Below are 19,206 nucleotides of genomic sequence, written 5' to 3'. Positions count from 1 at the left end.
TAGGCCGGTTTTCTGGGCCCAGCCCAGCCCAAAATATGGGCCTAAAAATTTGTCTAAGCCCGGCCCAAAAAAATTGTTAAGCTCGAGAGCGACCGGCCCATATTAAATTTTTTAGATTATTTCATTAAATAAAAATTTTAAAATATAATAAATCAAATACATTTAAAAACATAAAACAAATATTAAAACAAAAACAAACAAAAAAGAGAAAAACAATTCTTAAAACAATACACAAATTGAAAATATAATAAAAAGTGGTTATATTAAAATTGAAAATAAAATATAAATATGATTTAAAATAAAAATAAATATATATTTAGTATATAATTCGACCGGGCTGTGCCCGAGCCAAAATAGTTTTTCCCAAGGCCTAAACAGGCCTCGTTTTTTTACTCAAACCCATACTTCAAACCTATATTTTTACCCGAACCCTCCCATTATTTGGACGGGCCTTCAGGCCGGGCTACCCATGCACACCTCTATTTCCCACTGAACACACTCCAATTTATCATTGATAGAGGCACCTAAAGTACATCCTTCTAAACACTCCAAGAGACAATTATGCTTAGCATTAATAACGCCTTTCCTCCTAACACTCTTAAGTGCACTGATAAGTTCAGCCCTAGGCGATTCAAGAATGGTAGCACCAAACCGAAAAAGAGTTAGCAATCGATCAACTGAATAAGATGTTGGTCATCATTGCAACCACTAATTACATCTGATCAAACAAACCTTTACTTATGCAACACTAAGCATATCCATACTTCAAGAGATTTTATTATAGAAATAACATCACAAATTATTAGAATATAATTAAAAGCAACCTTCAATCAATATAGGATTACAACAAATAGTACAGCAAAATCTCCAGATAGTTATTTCATCCCTCCCAACCACCCTTTATATTCTTCCCATGCCAATAAAAAAATCTATTTTTATTTTTTATTTTCTTTTCTTCCATTCTTTCAGTTTAATGGGTCCTATAATACACTATCTTCAATCATAAATACATAAATTCATCCTTATCACACCTTAATTCCTTCACCATTTAAACTATGAGGGTTGGCATCGAGAAGGGTTTCTAATGATCTGGCTTTCCTGCTCCGAACTCTTCCTGCTTCTTTTAATAATTCAGATAACCTTTTCTTCTCATCATAAACCTCAGGAGTAGCAGTCCCCAGTTTTTCCTCTCTCATTTGAACAACATGCTCCAATATTTCAATGGCATCATCCAACCTGTTGACACCATATATCACAGCAATCACGGTAAGAAGATTAAAAAATCTGCATCCAGAAAGTAGTACAATGGTAGCAGTTTAGTTAAATATTTATAGATCCATCAAACCTAGCATAACCCGAGGAAAGTCAGTGTGGCGTCGTGAATTTTGACAATCAGGTGTAGATATGAGATTGAGAAGAAAGGAACAGAAGCATATTGATACCTGCCACTTGCATCATAAGTGCCTGCAAGATTACTATAAACAACAAGTGTATCAAGGTGGTACGGTCCGAGCTCTTGCTCCAATATGCTCTTGGCTTCTTCGAACAACTGGACAGCCTCATGTATAGCGTAGCATTGGACACAAGCTAGCCCCATCTGATTGAGAGCAACGCCAAAGAAGGCAGATTTCCTCTGTCCACATGCACGTAGCTTTGAAATGGCACCTTTGAAGGAGTTGTAAGATTCTGAATAGTTCCCCAGCATGTAATACATTACTCCTATCTGTGCTTCAATTCCAGCAATTGTACTTTGCTGACCAGGGCAATCATTGTATATTTTTAAGGCCTTCTGTAGCAACTTGATTGCCTGATCAAGGTCATTCATTGATTCATAGATAGCAGAAACATCTGTGAGGCCACTTGCAATTTCTTCTGGAGGAATCCCAAGCGTGGGTTTTTCGTAGATTCGGAGAGCATTCTCACAGTATGATTTTGATTCCCTTAATTTCCCTGTCCTGTTATACAAGTCAGCCAACCGGACAAAAACTGATCCAATTGCTGGATGATTCTCTCCTTTGGTTGTCTTAAAAGCTGTGAGTGCTTTCTGATAGGCAAAAACAGCCTCATCATACCTAGACAAAGATAGGTATGCATCTCCAATGCTGCAATCAACAGAAGCCACTTCTGCCTCCTGGCCATTTGCCACCATGGACATACTGGCTAAAACAAGATGTTCCAAAGCTGCCTCATGGTCTCCCCTTGTTTCACATATGAGACCCATGAGCCTCCGATCTGCTGCCTCTTCAAGAAGAGCTGATGAACCATTTTCTCTGTGAATGTCAAGAGCCATTTGACATAGCCTCTGAGCTTCATCAAATTGCAATGCCTGCACATGAGCTTCAGCCAAATACCTGCAGATCTCACCAACTCTGGGATCTGTTTCTCCAAGAACTTGTTTCTGGACTTCAAGGCCAGTGGTGTAACAAGTTATTGAGTTCTCAAGCTCTCCTAGCATTGCATAAGTGTCACCCAACTGCATATAACCAGCAAATTTAGCGAGGGCATGCTCCTGGCCTTCCTCAATCAGTGGAATCTCAATTGATTGTTCAAGAAGAGGAATTGCCTCATTGTACTGGCCTAAGCTGCAAAATATTGCTGCAGTAACATGCAAACACATGACCAGTTCTAAGTTGGGTTTCTCATTCGCGCAAAGTTCATATGATTTTGCCGCTCGAAGTGCCAATTCAAGAGCTTTCTGGGGATTGTCTCCTGCAGAAACCAAATCTCTAGCTTGCTTGAGTAAAAATGGTCCAAGATCAGGACTACCTAACCACGACTCGGAAGCATCCTCAGTTCCATTTTGTAACTTCGACCCTTTCCCTTTCTTCATGGATACAATTCCTGTGTTTGATTTCTTCAGAATCTTATTGTTCCGCTTGTTAATGGGAGGTTTCTCAGGTGGACTTTTTCCCTTAAGACTGAGTTTTGTTGATACTTCAGAGACCATTTGTGATTGAGACGATTTCCTGACATGATCTGGAGAAATGGATTTTGCACTTGCAGATTGGCTCTTGTCCAACAACCCTGACTTCTTACCACTAGACGAGCCTCCCTTCTTAGAAGAGGAATTACTATTACTATCATCTTCTGGTTTATCTATATCTACTTGCATTATTTCAACTTCTCTCATCTCTCCTCCAACAAGATGGCACAATTCCGAATCAATCCTAGACTCTTCACCTATGATCCAAAGCTCTGCCTTGAGGGTGACTGATCAGAACTCTGCATATCACACACATTCTCGTAAAGCTGCTCAATGGAGGTGTCAGCCTGATTCATCCCATTATTGAGGTGAAGAGCAGATTCTGCACCACGAAGGCTTTGCAGTCTTGCGCTCTTAGGGGACTTATTCAAAACCACATTTTCCTTAATATGTGATGAAGTCCCATTCACTTCATTCACATCTGCTTCTTCTTTATTATCATCCATAATAAGACCGGGCATCGTTTTCTACGAAAAATCCTAAACTTGTCTGCACCAAAAAGTCTCATTCCTTCAGAGAACTATTATAACTTATCATAACAATTTCTTAATAAAATTTCTTTAATCCCCAAGGACCGTATATAGTAAGAACTAAGAAAAGTCAATGGTCCTCAATCAGATCTTTAGGAATCAAATCCACCCAATTATCCATAAACTCATCAACAAATAAAGAAACCAATCATGCAAATAAACATCAATAAAGAAAAAGAGAAACCCCACAACTAATATCACAAAATATCAAGAAATAAACTACAGTCTACTTAATAGAAGGGGGAATGAAAAGGAAGAAAAAAAAAAGTGAAGACATGATAATACCTCCACATTACAGCCATGTATAAACCGACAAACAAGGTGATATCTTCTCTGGGTTTTACATATACTGGGTTTTATCATGTCTAACTTTAGGCTTGGTATAAATAAAGCCAGAACCTGGAAAAAGAAGCAGAAGCGGAATATCAAAGGGCAAAAATGAGAAAATGAAGCTGTAAATTTAATATAAAAATAAAACTGAGGGAGGTTTTGCATATGCAGGGGTTTGAATGTCAGAAAGAAAAGGGGGAAAGGTAATCTAAGTCGGAACCGTATCCGTATAAGAACAGTAGGCAAGTTTACGCTGGCCCGTAGTTTTCAGTTGGGCGATAATGCCCTTTATCAATTTGGGACTCACGTTCCCAAATCTCAAATTAAAAAAAAAAAAAAAAAACCAAACCTTTAAATTAAAAAAAATCCCCACGTCTCGTCTTAAATTAATCTCAAATCTCTTCAAGTAAAACACCCACGCTCTTTCAAATCACTAGCAGTGCCATTAGCTCTCAACTACTTGCAAGAGTCCAAGCTTCTTACCTAAAGGATTCAAAAACACACAAGTTATGTCTCAAGGTGCAACAACAGGGAGCTAAGCACCCAAAGTACAGCTGGGATGGTAGATTCCTTAGAAGGAAAGGCAAAATCGTGGTAGGTGATGAAAATAACCTCAGGCAAGAACTATTCTAGCTATTCCATGCAAGTGCTTTGGGAGGGCACTCTGGTATCCATGCTACCAATAGGAGAATGGGCAGTCTATTGTATTGGAAGGGACTGTCAAATGACCTTAAGCGTTGGACAAAAGAATGTTCCACCTGTCAAAAATACAAGTCAGAAAATGTTGCACCTACAGGCTTACTGCAACCTCGTCCAATACCAGTGAGGTCTTGGTCATCAATCTCTATGGATTTTATAGAAGGCATTCCAAGTTCAATGGAAAAAATTGTCAGTTGGTGGTAGATGGTTTGACTAAATATGGTCATTTTATTGCCTTATCTCACCTTTTACTGCTGTATCAGTAGCTCAGGTATTCTTGGATAATGTCTACAAGTTACATGGAATGATGGATGCCAGACTCAGTCGTATCTGACAGGGACAAGGTATTCATCAGCAACTTCTGGCAGGACCTTTTTTTCCAAAGGGCTGGTGCGAGACTTCATCTTACAACTGCTTACCATCCTGAAACTGATGGACAAACCGAGGTGTTGAACAGATGTCTTGTGAGTTACTTAAAGTGCATGTCTGGGGAACGGCCACAAGATTGGGTGAAGTGGTTACCACTTGCTGAATGGTGGTATAACTCCACCTTCCATACTGCTATCCACACAATGCCTCAACAATGGAAGCAGTATGGAAGGTGGAGTTATACCACCGTTCAGCAAGTTTCTTTAAAATGACCATATCCCTACACGACTCAATGGCCACTTGACTGGACTTGCAGTGTTTTTAACATTTAAATGTACCTATATCTGGGGGTAGATCCTTAAGTCACATTTAAATCTATTTTATATTTACTTTTAAGTCTAATATTCTTAAAGAACTGGTTTTAAAATTTAGAGCTGATAACATAATTTGCTCCTTCATTAGGTTGTGGATTAAAGAATTTTAGAACTTGAAGCTACACATGAGCTTTCGACGTGTAGATATGGCTGTGTTTTAGGCTGCTGTTGAGATTTCTGAGTAACCCTTCAATAAAGGTAACTTTTGGCAGCAAATTCTTTAGTTGAGAAGTAAGAAAACCAAAAGCTAGCAGATATAGATAAGCAGAACACCCACCACTACCCGGTCTCCTTCAATAAAATTCCTGATGGATGTACTTGGTATGAGTTTTGACGCAATGCACAGGTAATGTTTCTCATGACATGATCAAACTCAAAGTGTAGATGAGCTATATGATTTTGACAAGCAATTTTATTCTCAACTTCATGTATAAAGGAAAACATCCAGTTGTATTTGGCCATTAAAACTTGAAAAACTGGGGCTCTTGTCCACAGTTTACTTTCCCCTTGAAGAATGAGGAAGAACCAATAATAAGAGATGGCATCTGAACCTCCAAGAAAATTACTTGGCAACATAAAAGTTGAAGAATTTCCACCAGCAATTCAAATGAAATTGAAGTTGAAACTTTTTTTGAAAATTACAAAAAGTGAATTCTTGAAAAGAGAGGAAACTCAAAAGAGTAATTAAAATTTAATCTGATTAAAAATGAAGGAGGCCAGCCTTATTTATAGGCACTCATGGTCATGGAACAAAACTCCTTGATGAATTCAAACTCCAGAAGGATGTGGCCAATCTTATCTAACAAGAATTTAAAACGATTTACAACTCTTATTTCCTAAGTAACTTAAAATAAATAAAAAAACATATAAAAATTATTAAATATACTTGTGTGCTTGGATATAGACATTAAGATTAAACCCTACGATTTAAAAATTAATTAAAACCTAAACTAGTAATTTTTGTAGTCTTGTTCAAAAATTTTGCTCACACGTTATTTTCTAAAATAGTAATAACTTGAACTCTCGGATTTAAAATCGAGTGATTCAAAGTGCGTACCATAGCTCACTAAAATTGTAATAGATTGAGCTCTCTAGCTTGAAATCGAGTGATTTAAAGTGCATTTCGAAGTTAAGAAATAACTTTTCGAACTTTATGAGAACATCTCAGCTTAAAAATATCTAGATCTCATCTCAAAAGTTATAGCAAATCTACTGATTTTTCAAACTTGAAAATTGACAGATTTGGTGAATTAAATTTAATAAATTTCAATTCATCTATGCATGTATCATTCTTCATTTACTCAAAAATTCGTCTTCAAATTTATCATAAATGGAATGATTTAATTGAGCTGTTTTTGGAGGATGAACAAATTTTTGAAAGAAACAAACAAAATTCACTAGACAAATTCAAATTAAGATTAGTAAAAGATAAATCATTTTTTTTCTTTGTATGGTTTCGTTCTTTCTTTGCATTCTCTTTTTAAATATGAATCAACTCTCTAAATCTTACCTTATACGAATTTTCACTCTTACAAAATTGAAAATCGAGAGATCTATATACTTGGCACTGGAGCTACCCCTATCCAATATAATTAATTTTCGGCCTAGCCCTTAACAAGCCCAAAGGGAAGACCAAATTCTGCACTGATATTAGGGGTGAAGAAAGCGATTTATTAGAAGAGCCCAATCGTTCTAGGAGCGGCAAGAGGTCTTAAAATCCACTGGAGAGGGCGAGGCGGAGTTCAATACCATTCTTCTTCGTTTCTCTTTTGTACAACGAAGATATTATTTCTCCGATAAAGGAAATAAAATGGCCGACGATCCAGAGAAGAGGTTTCATTCGATCATGGACAAGCTCTTCCATTCTTCTAAATCTACCACTTCCTTCTCCAGGTTCCTTTTTGTTTCCCTATTTGCTTTTAACTACTGATTTGTTTCCTTCTAGTTGATGAAATTTCTATTAAACTACGGCTATTTATTTGTTTATTTATAAATATATTTGTAATTAATTACTAGTCCTCCGGCACCGGGAACGGGAGGACAAAGACAACTATTACGGGCGAAGAAACGACCCGTTCCATCGTACACTACAGCAGTGGAAAAGCAGCAGCACTGCTTAGCTGCGTCTGAAGCTCCACTCTGCAGACCATGGGATAGAGGAGATCTTTTGAGAAGGTTATCAACTTTCAAATCCATGACTTGGTTTGCTAAGCCCAAGGTTCCCTTTTCTTTCCTCTCTCTATTCTGACTATACACTTTCCTAAGCTTTTGGGTTTTTATTTAATAGATAAAGAGATGATCATGTTTTCCGTTGTTTTAGGTAGTAAATGCTGTTAATTGTGCTAGGAGAGGTTGGGTCAATGTGGATATGGACATTATAGCGTGCGAATCATGTGGAGCACGTCTCCTGTTTTCTACTCCATCTTCTTGGACACGGCAGCAAGGCATGTCATCCATCAGATATTCCTTCACTTTGAACCAATAGTTTGAAAAATCTGGTATTTGTAAGGCTAAATTATTTAACTTTTATACTCTTCAGTTGAGAAGGCAGCCTTGGTATTTAGCTTAAAGCTGGATAGTGGACACAAATTGCTTTGCCCTTGGATTGACAATATCTGTGATGAAAGATTGGCTGAATTTCCTCCCTCTGTGCCAGCTGATTTAGTTGATAAATTCCGGGCGAGATCTGACTCACTCTTTCAACTTATAGCTCTTCCTGTTATTTCATCTTTGGCCATTGAATTTATGAGAAGCCCTCAGCTTGAACAATTTCTCAGACAACCCTTAATGCTGGATTGTCTGAAAGGGAACGCTGAATTTTCTCATTTAGAAAGGATAGAAGATGGTTCTGCTGTGGATTCTGCCAACTTGTATTATCAGGTATGTAACTTGTTTCTCATTTTGGTTTGCGATTACAAGTACATTAAAGACTGACAGCTTTTGCCAGTTTCAGTTGCATAAGTACGAGTACACTTAAACATGCATGTTTGTTTTCTGAAACTTTCTTCTACTGCATTTTCATACCATTCTACCTGCTTTCTGGTAAAAGGAGTAATAATAATCCAATGGATTCTCCAATTGATGACTGTACAACATGTCCTGCATTGTTGATTGTGGTTTTGTCTTTTATGGCTTCCTGGATTTGTGTTGGTGTTGAAGACTGATAAATCTGAAAATGTTGCAGGCTCAAAAGCTTTTAAGTCTGTGTGGCTGGGAACCACGTTCACTACCTTATGTAGTTGACTGCAAGGATGGTCAGAATCAGTTTGTTAAAGATGCTGATATTTTAAGTTCATCCGAGGGAGTTCATTATGGACTAAATTTGCGTCTCAGCTTCCGTCCAACTGATGAAAATGAGAATTTGACGGCAAATAAAGACTTTGAAAATTCTTTTGGATTGCAGTATGATCCCAAATCTGTTGTTCTAGATTGCAGGCTTTGTGGCGCGAGTGTTGGATTATGGGCTTTCTCCACTGTCCAACGGCCTGTAGAGTTATTCAGATTATTTGGATGCGAGGAAGTCAATCCTGGAGTCCACGATTCTGGCCATGAAAGCAATGTCTGTGAGGTTCCTTTTAATAGTGGGGCATCATCTATGGAGCCATCTTCAAATTCAAAATTAACTATAGCTGGGGGTCCTCCACCAACACAACAAAACTTTAAAGCAAGAATCTATGTACCTGTTATTGGCGAGAGTTTAAGGGCTAGACTTTTGTATCATCCAGAGGTTAGAGATCAGATATACAGTAATCCAAAAAATACTCTAGTAGAATCCAATTGTAATAGGATTCCAGGAGAAATAGATTGTTTCAATAATAGTGTTAATCAGCTAGGTGTTCCGTTAGCGGACTTGAGAACTTTAAATGGAAAAAAAGATGGTCAAGTGAATTGTAATTCTAAAAGCAGCGATCGGTCTCCTTGTTCAAACTATGATGTTTGTTCAGGAGATGATACTTTTAGAAATGTCACACCTTTGGAAGGAACCGACTTCACTGCAAAAGAAAATTCTCCTTATACTGGTATAGATGATTCTAATATTGGGGGTCAAATAGAGAGTTCTCAGAATGTAGTCCTAGATTCTTGCCAGAGTAATAGCTTTCCTGAAAAGGTAGACAATGATAGAACTTGCAACTTAGCAGTAAAGAACTCTGATGCCATGCATGTTGGTGAGTCTTCTGTTATGACTCAAGGTGCTAATGTTTCCCCTAGAAATGAAGGAGCTAAGGCTAATGATTCATCAGTTATGGTTACATCTGAAAAGTACTATCCAGAACAAAATGCAGAACCAGATAGGGTTTGTGATAAAAAAAATTGTTTATCTAATCAAGACTCTACATGTGTTGCCTCTTGCTTGGAAGCTGATGTAAATGTTGATGGCACAAACAAGATGAACTCCAGAGAAGACAAAACTTGTTCCAACAGCGAGGAAGGAGTGATTGCCGAAGTCCAGGCTGTACAAAACAATAAGGTCTTATCCTGTCCCAAAGGTAAGCATTAATGCAGTATTGTTCATGATCAATAAGTTTTGTTCTCAGTGTCATTGGAAAAGATCTTTAGCAAAATGAAAGTTTCACTTATGCTTTTTTTTTTTCCTCTTTCTGTGTTGTTAATTAGTTCCCTTTGTTATGGGCTTTGGTGGTGAAGTTAAACTTTTTTTTCAATGGGAGAAGATGCTATTCACTTTATGTTACAGGAAGTTAAATTAGGATATGATTTTTTTTTTTTTTTTGCCTTTTATAATCTTTGGTGTGAATATTTTATTTTTCATACATATATCATATCAAACCTGTTTTGCCAATCAATTTCTATTAATGGTCTATTCCGGCAGGCATGTGGCTTATATATGACTTCTCTGATTACCAGCTCATGAATATGTAATTTAGTGCTCTAATTTGCTGAACTCTCCTTTTCAGTTAGTGTGATTGAGTGATTCTTGTTTATATACTCATTACACATTATTTTTTTTTTCTGTCCTTTCGAATTGAGTTCTACGTACCAAGTTGGGTGTTTGAGTTGTACTATGTTTCCTGTTTAGAAGTGTGCAATAAGCACGAGTTGGAGACTTCCAGAATTTTCTAGAAGATATTTGAAACATATGAGCCTTGTATGTACAATTGAGCAGAATGCTCAACTTTCCTAGTACAGTATAGCCCAAGGAGATCAACTATATTCCTACATGGAAGGAATAACTTCCCTTCTGTCTATCATGTTGAACCCAAATCCATAGATAATATCAGATGGACTGAGGGAAGATTATTCACTGCTTCTCTATCCCACTTTTCCATCTGATGTGTTGTCAAGAATGTCACACATTTTTCAGTGCACCTATGCTCCTGATTTGATTCCAACTTTACTCTTCAAGAATGGACTTATTCAAGCTGCTTGTAGACCTAGTTGGGCTATACATTTATAGTTTATAGTTTTTGCTTGTAGATGCCAAAATGGTTCTGTAGTTTCTTTTGATCAATCAAGTACCTTGTTGAAAATTAATGCCTTGTTAATAAAACTTTCATCATTTGTTAATGCGGAAGGTACATCCAAGGTTTTATTGATTTGCTCTTGCATTTGCTAAAATATTTTATGTAACCTTTGTTCTAGTTCTCTAGGTATAGAATGAGAGGTAGATCTGTTGTTGGATGGGCAGACAACATGCTAGAATTGTCATGTAGAAGAATCTTCCTAGAACTGCACCTTGATGAATTAAAAGAAACATAGCCATCAACTTATGCATTTATCTAGATATGATGTTTGAAAAATGGTACTTGATTAAATTGATGCTAGGTTACTGGGGTGGTGATGGTGGTTGAGGCTATCTTCATGAGTTGCTTTCAACTTAATGGTGACGGGGCTTAATATAATTTCTATTTTATCTTTTTTTTTTTCATCTTGGAATTTGCGACAGAACAGTTTAAAGTTCTTACTGGACTGATAGAGGACAGTGCTCCAAGGTTGTAAAGGCAATAATTAACTCTGATTGCACTCAAACACTTCAATTTCACTGGGATGGCATGTTTATATTCATTGACAATTATCTGTCTTGAACGATTTAACCTGCAACAGTGTCTTGTGAAACTTTGCCGCAAAGTTAGAATTCAACTCTTTTTTTTTTTTTTTTTTTCTTTTACTTCCATAATAATGCCCCGAGTATGTTGTACTTTAAACCTTTTGTTGGATCAGCTAGGAGCTTTTGTGATCTATCTCATGCTAGTTCTACCTGGAAAGGTTGATCCAGTAACTGCATGGCATTTTTTTTTTTCCTTTCTTTTTCTTAAGTCCTCATTAGATCTTTGCAATCCAGCTGGTTAGTAATGAAGTATGTCTTTCTTGATATGTAATTTATATATGGTCTATGTGTTTGTGGTATTTGCAATTGCTATATTCCTATTTGTGATTTCATGAATTTTCAGTTAATAACAAGAGTGAGCAACTGATGTGCCTCCATTTTCCAGGAAAGGATCTAAAGCGACTACATATGGATAAAATATCAGAGTTTGATCCGATCAGGCAGCACAGGCATTTTTGTCCGTGGATTGCATCAATGAGTGGTGGGGCACCTGGATGGCAACAAACATTATCTGCTTTGCTTTATGGGAAAGATTTTCCTAATTCTTCACCTGTGTGTTCTACTTCAACCGTCTCCATGATTAAGGTAAGTTGAAATGTTACTTAATTCAAGTAATGGAGGTGTTGCCGTATATCTTGTTCTGAAACAGAAGTATATATTCATATTAATTTGTAATTGAGTATAAATATGAATTTGGTATGCTTGCTATTAAGAGTTTTTTTTTTTAATAAAAAAAATTGATTTACTGTGCTTACCCCTAGTTCTACTATCTTACTCTAATTTTCGAATCTGTTGTAAAATTTAGGCTTCATCCATAAAGCAGTTCGTTATAGGAACTGTTGCTTAGCCTTGATGATTAAAATATCATAAGTTTTTGTTTTTACCGGATTAACATCCTTAGCTTTCCCATCCCTCGAGGATTATAATCATCCTAGATTTTATTCTGCAGGTTGATGATCCCATTGCCTCAGTTAGAAAGCTTTTCATGTCCCCTACGGCCAAAAGAACTAAAATCACTCGAGAATGAAGCTAAAGTAGTGTTTGTACCTACAAGCATTATCGTGGTATGCATCATGAAAGAAATGGAAGATTGAACTCGCTCATTCTGTAGGCGAATACGGAAATCACACATATCTTGGTTTCTACCATGTGAAACATAGAAATATATTATTGTATCCATTGGTGGGCTTTGTGAAATAGTACTCCAGTTTACAGCCAAATTATTGCCGAGACAGCTGAAATTGAATGAATGAGTTTTAAACGTCAATTTTGGGGAGTTGGGAAAGTTTTAAGATTTAAATGAGTCGTTTAATTTTAGATGATAGGAGTGGTAAGTGTTTTATTTCCAAAAAAGAAAAGAAGAAAGCTTGCATGCTTGCAAATCGGAGTCCATCAAGATGAAGGCACAATTTATGAGGACCAGCTTTGAAGCCTCTTCTTCAGCCACATAAGAAGAGATGACACAAAACTGGGGATAATTTGAACTGTTTGAGAATGGAAAAGGAAAGGAAAAAGAAGGGGGGGAATGAAATGAATGTTAGGGAGTAATGGAAGAGGTTGCAGAGATGCTGCTGTAACTATGGGGAGGAAGAATATTGTAAGAATTTTTGGCTCCTCTCGTAACTTCTCTTTTCTGTGTTCTAAATCTACACTGCGTTCAGAGAGTTCTGCTGCTTTTGCTTCACGTAGCTATATTCTGTTCTTTTACCTATTTTTAATTGGGTGACTATCCAAATTAGCTACTAGTATGTCTCTTTAGGTTCCCCAGTTTATATTGTTAATAATAACCAATAATTTTCGTTTGTAAGTTTGTTTGAGTAAAAATAATATTCATTTTATATAAAAATATAATTAATCTAACCACTATATATACTAAAATTTTTAAATTTGGTTCAACTGTGTAAAAGTCATCAATTTTTTTAAAAAAGTCAATTAAGTTTTTGTTTTTATTTTCTCATTCAATTGAATAGTTGTACTATCAAAGTGTATCAAAATTGTCTTTTGACCGTTAAAGTTAACTGCTCTCTAATTTTTTTTTTTAAGTTAAAGTCATCTTGTGTCACAATCACAGCATGTTATATGGTAAAAATTATAAAAATAAAAATTAATAAAATTTATTAATAAGAAATATTTTAAATTTATTAAAATTAGAAAAAATTATAAAAATCATAAAAATATATTAAAAATATAAAATTTTATAAAAATCATAAAAATATAAAATGCATAAAAGGACATTTAACCATTAATTTTAACCGTTGATCGTTCAAATTATAAAATGACCCGCTAGTTTTTTCAATTAAAGCCATCATGTGTTGCAATATAGCGTGACATGTAACAAAAATTATTAAAATAAAAATTAATAAAAGTTATAGAAAAATTATAAAATGCTTCTTTAGTACAATAATTTTTATAATTCTTTTACTTAATTTTATATTTTTATATATTTTATAATTTTCTTACGACTTTATAAAATTTTATATTTTTTCTATATTTTCTATATTTTATACTTTTTTATAATTTTTATAATTTTTTTAATTTTAGTAAATTTAAATATTTTTATTTTTTATTAAAATTTAATAATTTTATAAATTTTATTAATTTTAAATGTGATTGTGGCACGTGGTGCTTAATTTTATTTTTATCATTGTTTTATTAAAATGATTTATTTAATACATTTTGGCAGTTTGATTATTTAATTAAGTAAAAAAACAAAGACTTAATAATTTTTTTAAAAAATTCCAGGATCTTTTACGTATTTAAAAGTTTCCCAATTAGATAAAAAGAAAGCAAAGACTTAATTTTTATTTTTGAAGTCTGGAGGGTTTTACATTCTTTTTGAAAACAAATAATTGATATTGCATCAGAAAGTGTAAATAAAAAAATGATTATTTAGAAAATTTTAAAACTTGTCGCATTTTTTCATTTGTACATTAAATAATTGTTTTTATTTAAATAAATATATCATATAAAATAATTAACCTTTCAATAATACAAAATATGGCAGCCTCTCTAGTTGTAAATAAAAGGAGAAAAACATTAATTGAATAAAGAAACTTTAGAAATGTGGGAGTGTGTGAGTCATACATTGCTAGGGTTTAAGCTTAGTGTTTAAGAATTAAGCCTACTCTACCACCGCGACATTCGAAATTTTCCAGCTCCAGCCAAAAAGGAAAATGGCGAATTCGATGGCAAATTTATCTAGAAGGGTTTATAGATCTCTTCTCTGTAACCCCAGAACTTCTCAACTTTCAATGCCCTTTTGCACCACCACCCCGATTTCCTCCTCTGCTGAAACTTCCGACTCGGACTCTGATCCATTTCCCGACTTTTCTTCTTCGCAATCCTCAACGCCCTTAGAATCTGCCAAGGACTCCAACACTAAGAGTCGTTTATACGACCTCCCGCTTGAGAATGGCTTTGATACGGGCATTTACAAGGTGCATTCATTTTCACTCTAATGGCTTTCTATACCTCTCTCTCTCTCTCTTATTAAAAGAAATTTCAATATTTCTGTTTGGTGATTTCTGGGCATTAGCCGACTCTAAAAAGAAAACATGAGGACAAAAATGTCGTATATGCTAACTCGAAGTGGTTCTTTGGCTTTTGGTTGGTTTTCCTGTTGGTAGGCAATTCTGGTTGGACAGGTAGGGCAGACCCCAATCCATAAGAAACTGAAGAGTGGGCTATCAGTGACATTATTTTCCCTGGGGACAGGTGGGATTCGAAACAACAGGAGGCCACATGGGAATGAGGAACCAGTGGAGTATGCTAATCGCTGTGCTATTCAGTGGCATCGTGTTTGTGTGTACCAAGAGCACTTGGGAGGTGTTGTCCTGAAGCATGCTCTTCCTGGGTAAGGTTTCATTCGAAGCATATTTCATTGTACTTAACATGCGGAAATGCTTCTTTATATTCAGATTATGTCTATTTTCTTATCCTTGAATTTCGTCCCTTTTATTTGTAAAACTTATTGTAACGGTTAGTTACTGTGTTTTCTTTTGATTTAAAAGTACATACATGCTGTAAAAGATTAAGGGTGAATGCTCTGGTATTACTGAATCATTAAAGTTATTAGACACTTATACTGAAGATGCTCTGGTAACAGTCTATTTACATCTAGAATTGGGTAGCCTTCTTTAATGAATGTGAAATGCATGAGAAAGGGTGGCTGCAAGAATCCGGATAAAGGCAACCTTGTTCTGTCGAGAGAATAGTTGGTTTTGAAGGATTTTAGTTATGTATGAGTTTAGACTGAATGAGCTCTACTAATCAGCTGATGAAATCTACGTAGCTTTTGGATTTTGTGCATTCCATGTTCTTGGGTGGGGAGACTGTAGTGGATCATTTCTGAGCATAACAGTTTTCTGATAGCATTATTTGCAATATATAAACTTAGGGCAACTAGTTCTGTTTATGTATGAAATTCAAAATGAGGTTTCTAATATGTCTCTTGGAATGGGTGAGAGTGGGATATTGAATGCTATAGTAATCTGGTTTTGAGCATGGTTTGATGCCTTTTAAATGCTTTCATTCTTTATCTTGATTGTAATATATGTTTTTTTCCTCTGATGTAGCACGACTCTATATCTAGAGGGAAATCTGGAGATGAAAGTCTTCACTGATCCAATCAGTGGTATGGTTCGACGCCTGAGAGAGATTTCTATTCGTCGAAATGGTAAGCATTTTGTTTTCTTCCATTCTATGCTTACTAATTACCTGTTTTAGTACTTGCTCTTTTGAACTGAAAAGAAGAAAATGAAACCACTATACTTGTCTGCCAAGATTTTTTTCTTAAGTATTTTTAGTGCTCAAATGGATGTATTTCTGATTATTTCGTACCGCGTTTAATTCCTTATTTGACAATAGCAAAAATTTAGATGTGTATGGTCAACTGGATGAGTGATTTTATGATTAAACACTAATTTTTGGTTTACTGTCATGGGATAGATTTTGAAGTCATGAATGCTTTTTGACTTTTGTTTTGTTTTTGGCATGTCAGACTTGGAGTACTTACCTTGAATTGAAAGAGAAGTTAATAATAATTTATAATATTGTTATTTTGTACCAAGGAGTCCGCAAAATCCCGAATAGCCTTATGGGTCTTTCAGTTTATGCCTATTGGAAAAGGTATCCTTGATCTTACCTTATAAAATTGAAAAAGGTCAAGTGGTGCTTATAAGAAGAATGTGTTCTCTTGCTTGAAATTTTCAGTTTCTTTTTTTGTTTACCTTGGTGCTGATATTTAAATATTTATATTTTATGAATGTTGTGTGTCCATGTATGGATGAACCCGGCACTAGGCTGTCTTGTGGCTTACTGGTGTAGTCTTTTTTTTTTTTTTTTCATCCATTTTTTCCTGGTCTTGTTTCTGCTTCATGGAGGAAATGAGAGATTTAGTCTGCTTGTTTTATTATATTATCTTTTGGGGGTGAAAAGTACTTGACTTTAAAGTTAATGTTTGTTGTGAAATATGTAGGTCGGATTGTGTTTTTGGGAAATGTTGATAAAGCAGAGGGGCCAGCTACTGGAGAAATGAAAGGTGTTGGGTTTTTCTAGAAAGAAATGGTGTTAGTTGAAGTGAAAATGTATTTGATATGGAACCAATTTGAGCAATATAGTAGCAATAACCGCGAGGGGTAGTTGGTTTATGGATGAAGAAGGCATTGACGGGTAAAGACGTGAAAGTAGTTGAAATTGCATCTAATGTTTGAAGTAGTTATGTTAATATATTACAACACATCTATTTTGGGGAAACATCTGTTGCTATCTTTTGGATTGAACCAGCTTATCTACCCTCATTTTTTATAACAACAAAAAAGAACGGAACAGAAAACCGGCTCTTGATGGTTTAGACAAAATATGGTTTGTTGAAATTGCGGGTGGTTTGTTTTACTTCTGTAGTGGAATTGACTTTCAGACATTTTAATTTGAAAAGAAAGGCGAGTTTTTTTATGCTTTTTAAGTGCTAACAATAAAATAACAAAATGTAAGTCTCATATGAGTATATAGGATTCGGCTCTAGAAAGTATGAAATTAACATGGGAATGACACGTGATTAGAAGTGTTTGTGTGTTGGATTTGAGTCGAGTTTAGACATAATATTAATATATTTTATGTTTTTTCAAGTTTAGTTTGGTTCGAAATGTGTTTAAAATTTTGCTTAAGCCTACTAATTTGTAAATAGTTTATCCAAACTCATTTTAGGTTCATTCATATTATTTTTTAAAATCTTAAAAATATCTATTTATATTATTTTTAATTTAATATTTAATGATTTTATATATTTTTTATTTATTAAAATGTTATATTTAGTTATCTTAATATTTTTTAATGTTTACGTTATAGTAGTATTATATATTACTATAGATTTAATTTTTATGTATTATAAATTACATAATATATAAAAAATAATATAATATAAAACATTACAAACTTAAAAGTGAGTCGGGTTAGGTTTGGGCTTCGAATGTTCAAGCCTGAACCTGATGTATATTTTAAATGGGCTTAATTTTTTTTATTGAAGTTTATTTTTTAGGCTTAATATTTCTTTTCCCAAACCCTTCTAAATTTCTAACAGGCCTTCGGGCTTGGATAAATAACTTGATTCATGAACAGGTCTACACGTGACATCTCGAAAAGGAGCACCTCCTTTTAAGACCCATAAACATCCGAACAAGATATCTCTCTCTCTTTAAGAGTTTTGGATTTTGATCACCTTAATCACCTACGATATAATTATAAAACGAATAAATGGATTCAATAGTGAAATGAGAGAGTAAATATGTGTATATGATTTGCCTTATAATAAAAACAATTGAGTTGGTATTGAAATTGTATAGTCAATGGATTCAAAGTAATTAAAAGTGATTTGTTGCAACAAGCATAAATTATAAGTACATGACACAAGAGTAGATGATATGGTTTCATTAGTTATGAATTATATGTTAAAAAATGTGTTTAACTTAATAATGCATTGATTCATTTTGTTTACAAATTATGTTAGTATCACTGAGCTTTATTGTTCAGCATACGATTTTTTTTTTATTTTCGTATACAGGTAATATTAAATCTCAAAGATTCAAAAAATACGAAAACATTTAAGATTCAGTTCTCAACTTAACCGAGTTTGTATAGCTTTAGATATGTTTTGTAGCAAATTAACATGTATCTAGAGTCATTGATTAGTCTTTGAGCTTATATATTGGATGTTTTGATACTTATCATGTTAAAGGGTTGTTATTTGAATGTGGTCATGTCTGTATGGTGGTGTGTATATATGTTAACCTAGGAATATGATGGTATGCTTGCTCATTTTGGTTATGTTTATACTATATTTGAGGTATTGCTTGCACGCCAAATAAGTGAAATTGATGCATGGAATTAGTGATGTGGTGTTTATGTTTGTGAGCATGTGATTCAAGGCGTTAAATATGCTTGAAATTTGTTTATAGTGTTTCGTAATGTTTTGAGATGAATTGGTAATGTTTTGGATCAAATTAGGTGAGTTTTGGGGTATTTTTGGATTTTGACAAATTTTTATCGGTACAATTAAGTTAGTAGCTAAAAATAAACAGTAATACCCAATAATATCAGTAAAAGTATTCACTTGTATCGATACAACCGAGTCAGATAGGGATCCTTCCTTTATTTTGACTTGATTTGACCCCTAGAGACCTGAACTTGGTCCCGATAATCCCCAAACACTTAGAGCTCAATTAAAAATGTTTCTAAAGTATTTTAAATGATTTGAACTTGTTTTTAATCAATACGAATGTTTTGTATAATGTGGTAAAAGTATGATATTTGTGTTGACATTGAATGAAAAACTAATTTTAGTTGTTTTGGCAATGAACGTGG

General features: G+C 34.6%; 3 protein-coding genes and 1 long non-coding RNA gene across 4 annotated transcripts; 3 read left to right on the top strand and 1 right to left on the bottom strand.

Moving 5' to 3' along the window:
- Positions 1-773: 773 nt before the first annotated feature.
- Positions 774-4,711, bottom strand: LOC108465030 (protein KINESIN LIGHT CHAIN-RELATED 3-like). The gene is given in 4 exon segments (XM_053031245.1): positions 774-1,284; positions 1,443-3,183; positions 3,186-3,472; positions 3,799-4,711. Coding segments are annotated over 3 exon segments (2,259 nt in total). The 5' UTR covers positions 3,445-3,472; positions 3,799-4,711; the 3' UTR covers positions 774-1,025.
- A 507-nt stretch (positions 4,712-5,218) lies between these two features.
- LOC128295567 (uncharacterized) lies at positions 5,219-5,800 on the top strand. The gene is made up of 2 exons (XR_008286089.1): positions 5,219-5,261; positions 5,374-5,800. It is a non-coding gene; the product is annotated as an uncharacterized LOC128295567 (long non-coding RNA).
- Positions 5,801-6,779: 979 nt separating this feature from the next.
- On the top strand, positions 6,780-13,156 carry LOC108456070 (uncharacterized). The gene is made up of 7 exons (XM_017754665.2): positions 6,780-7,178; positions 7,302-7,503; positions 7,606-7,729; positions 7,825-8,165; positions 8,470-9,772; positions 11,735-11,934; positions 12,299-13,156. Exons 1-7 carry the CDS (start codon positions 7,096-7,098, stop codon positions 12,374-12,376), a joined length of 2,331 nt encoding a protein of 776 aa, XP_017610154.1. The 5' UTR covers positions 6,780-7,095; the 3' UTR covers positions 12,377-13,156.
- Positions 13,157-14,378: 1,222 nt separating this feature from the next.
- Positions 14,379-17,207, top strand: LOC108466524 (uncharacterized). Its single transcript, XM_017766891.2, has 4 exons — positions 14,379-14,786; positions 14,976-15,202; positions 15,924-16,024; positions 16,826-17,207. The coding sequence occupies exons 1-4, from the start codon at positions 14,523-14,525 to the stop codon at positions 16,903-16,905; spliced, it is 672 nt and encodes a 223-aa protein (XP_017622380.1). The 5' UTR covers positions 14,379-14,522; the 3' UTR covers positions 16,906-17,207.
- Positions 17,208-19,206: the final 1,999 nt, after the last annotated feature.

This window comes from Gossypium arboreum, chromosome 7, assembly GCF_025698485.1.
Source record: "Gossypium arboreum isolate Shixiya-1 chromosome 7, ASM2569848v2, whole genome shotgun sequence".
In the NCBI taxonomy this organism is placed as follows: domain Eukaryota; kingdom Viridiplantae; phylum Streptophyta; class Magnoliopsida; order Malvales; family Malvaceae; genus Gossypium; species Gossypium arboreum.
The sequence above is the reverse complement of the archived record's forward strand: the minus strand, read 5'-3'. Positions and strand labels throughout refer to the sequence as shown.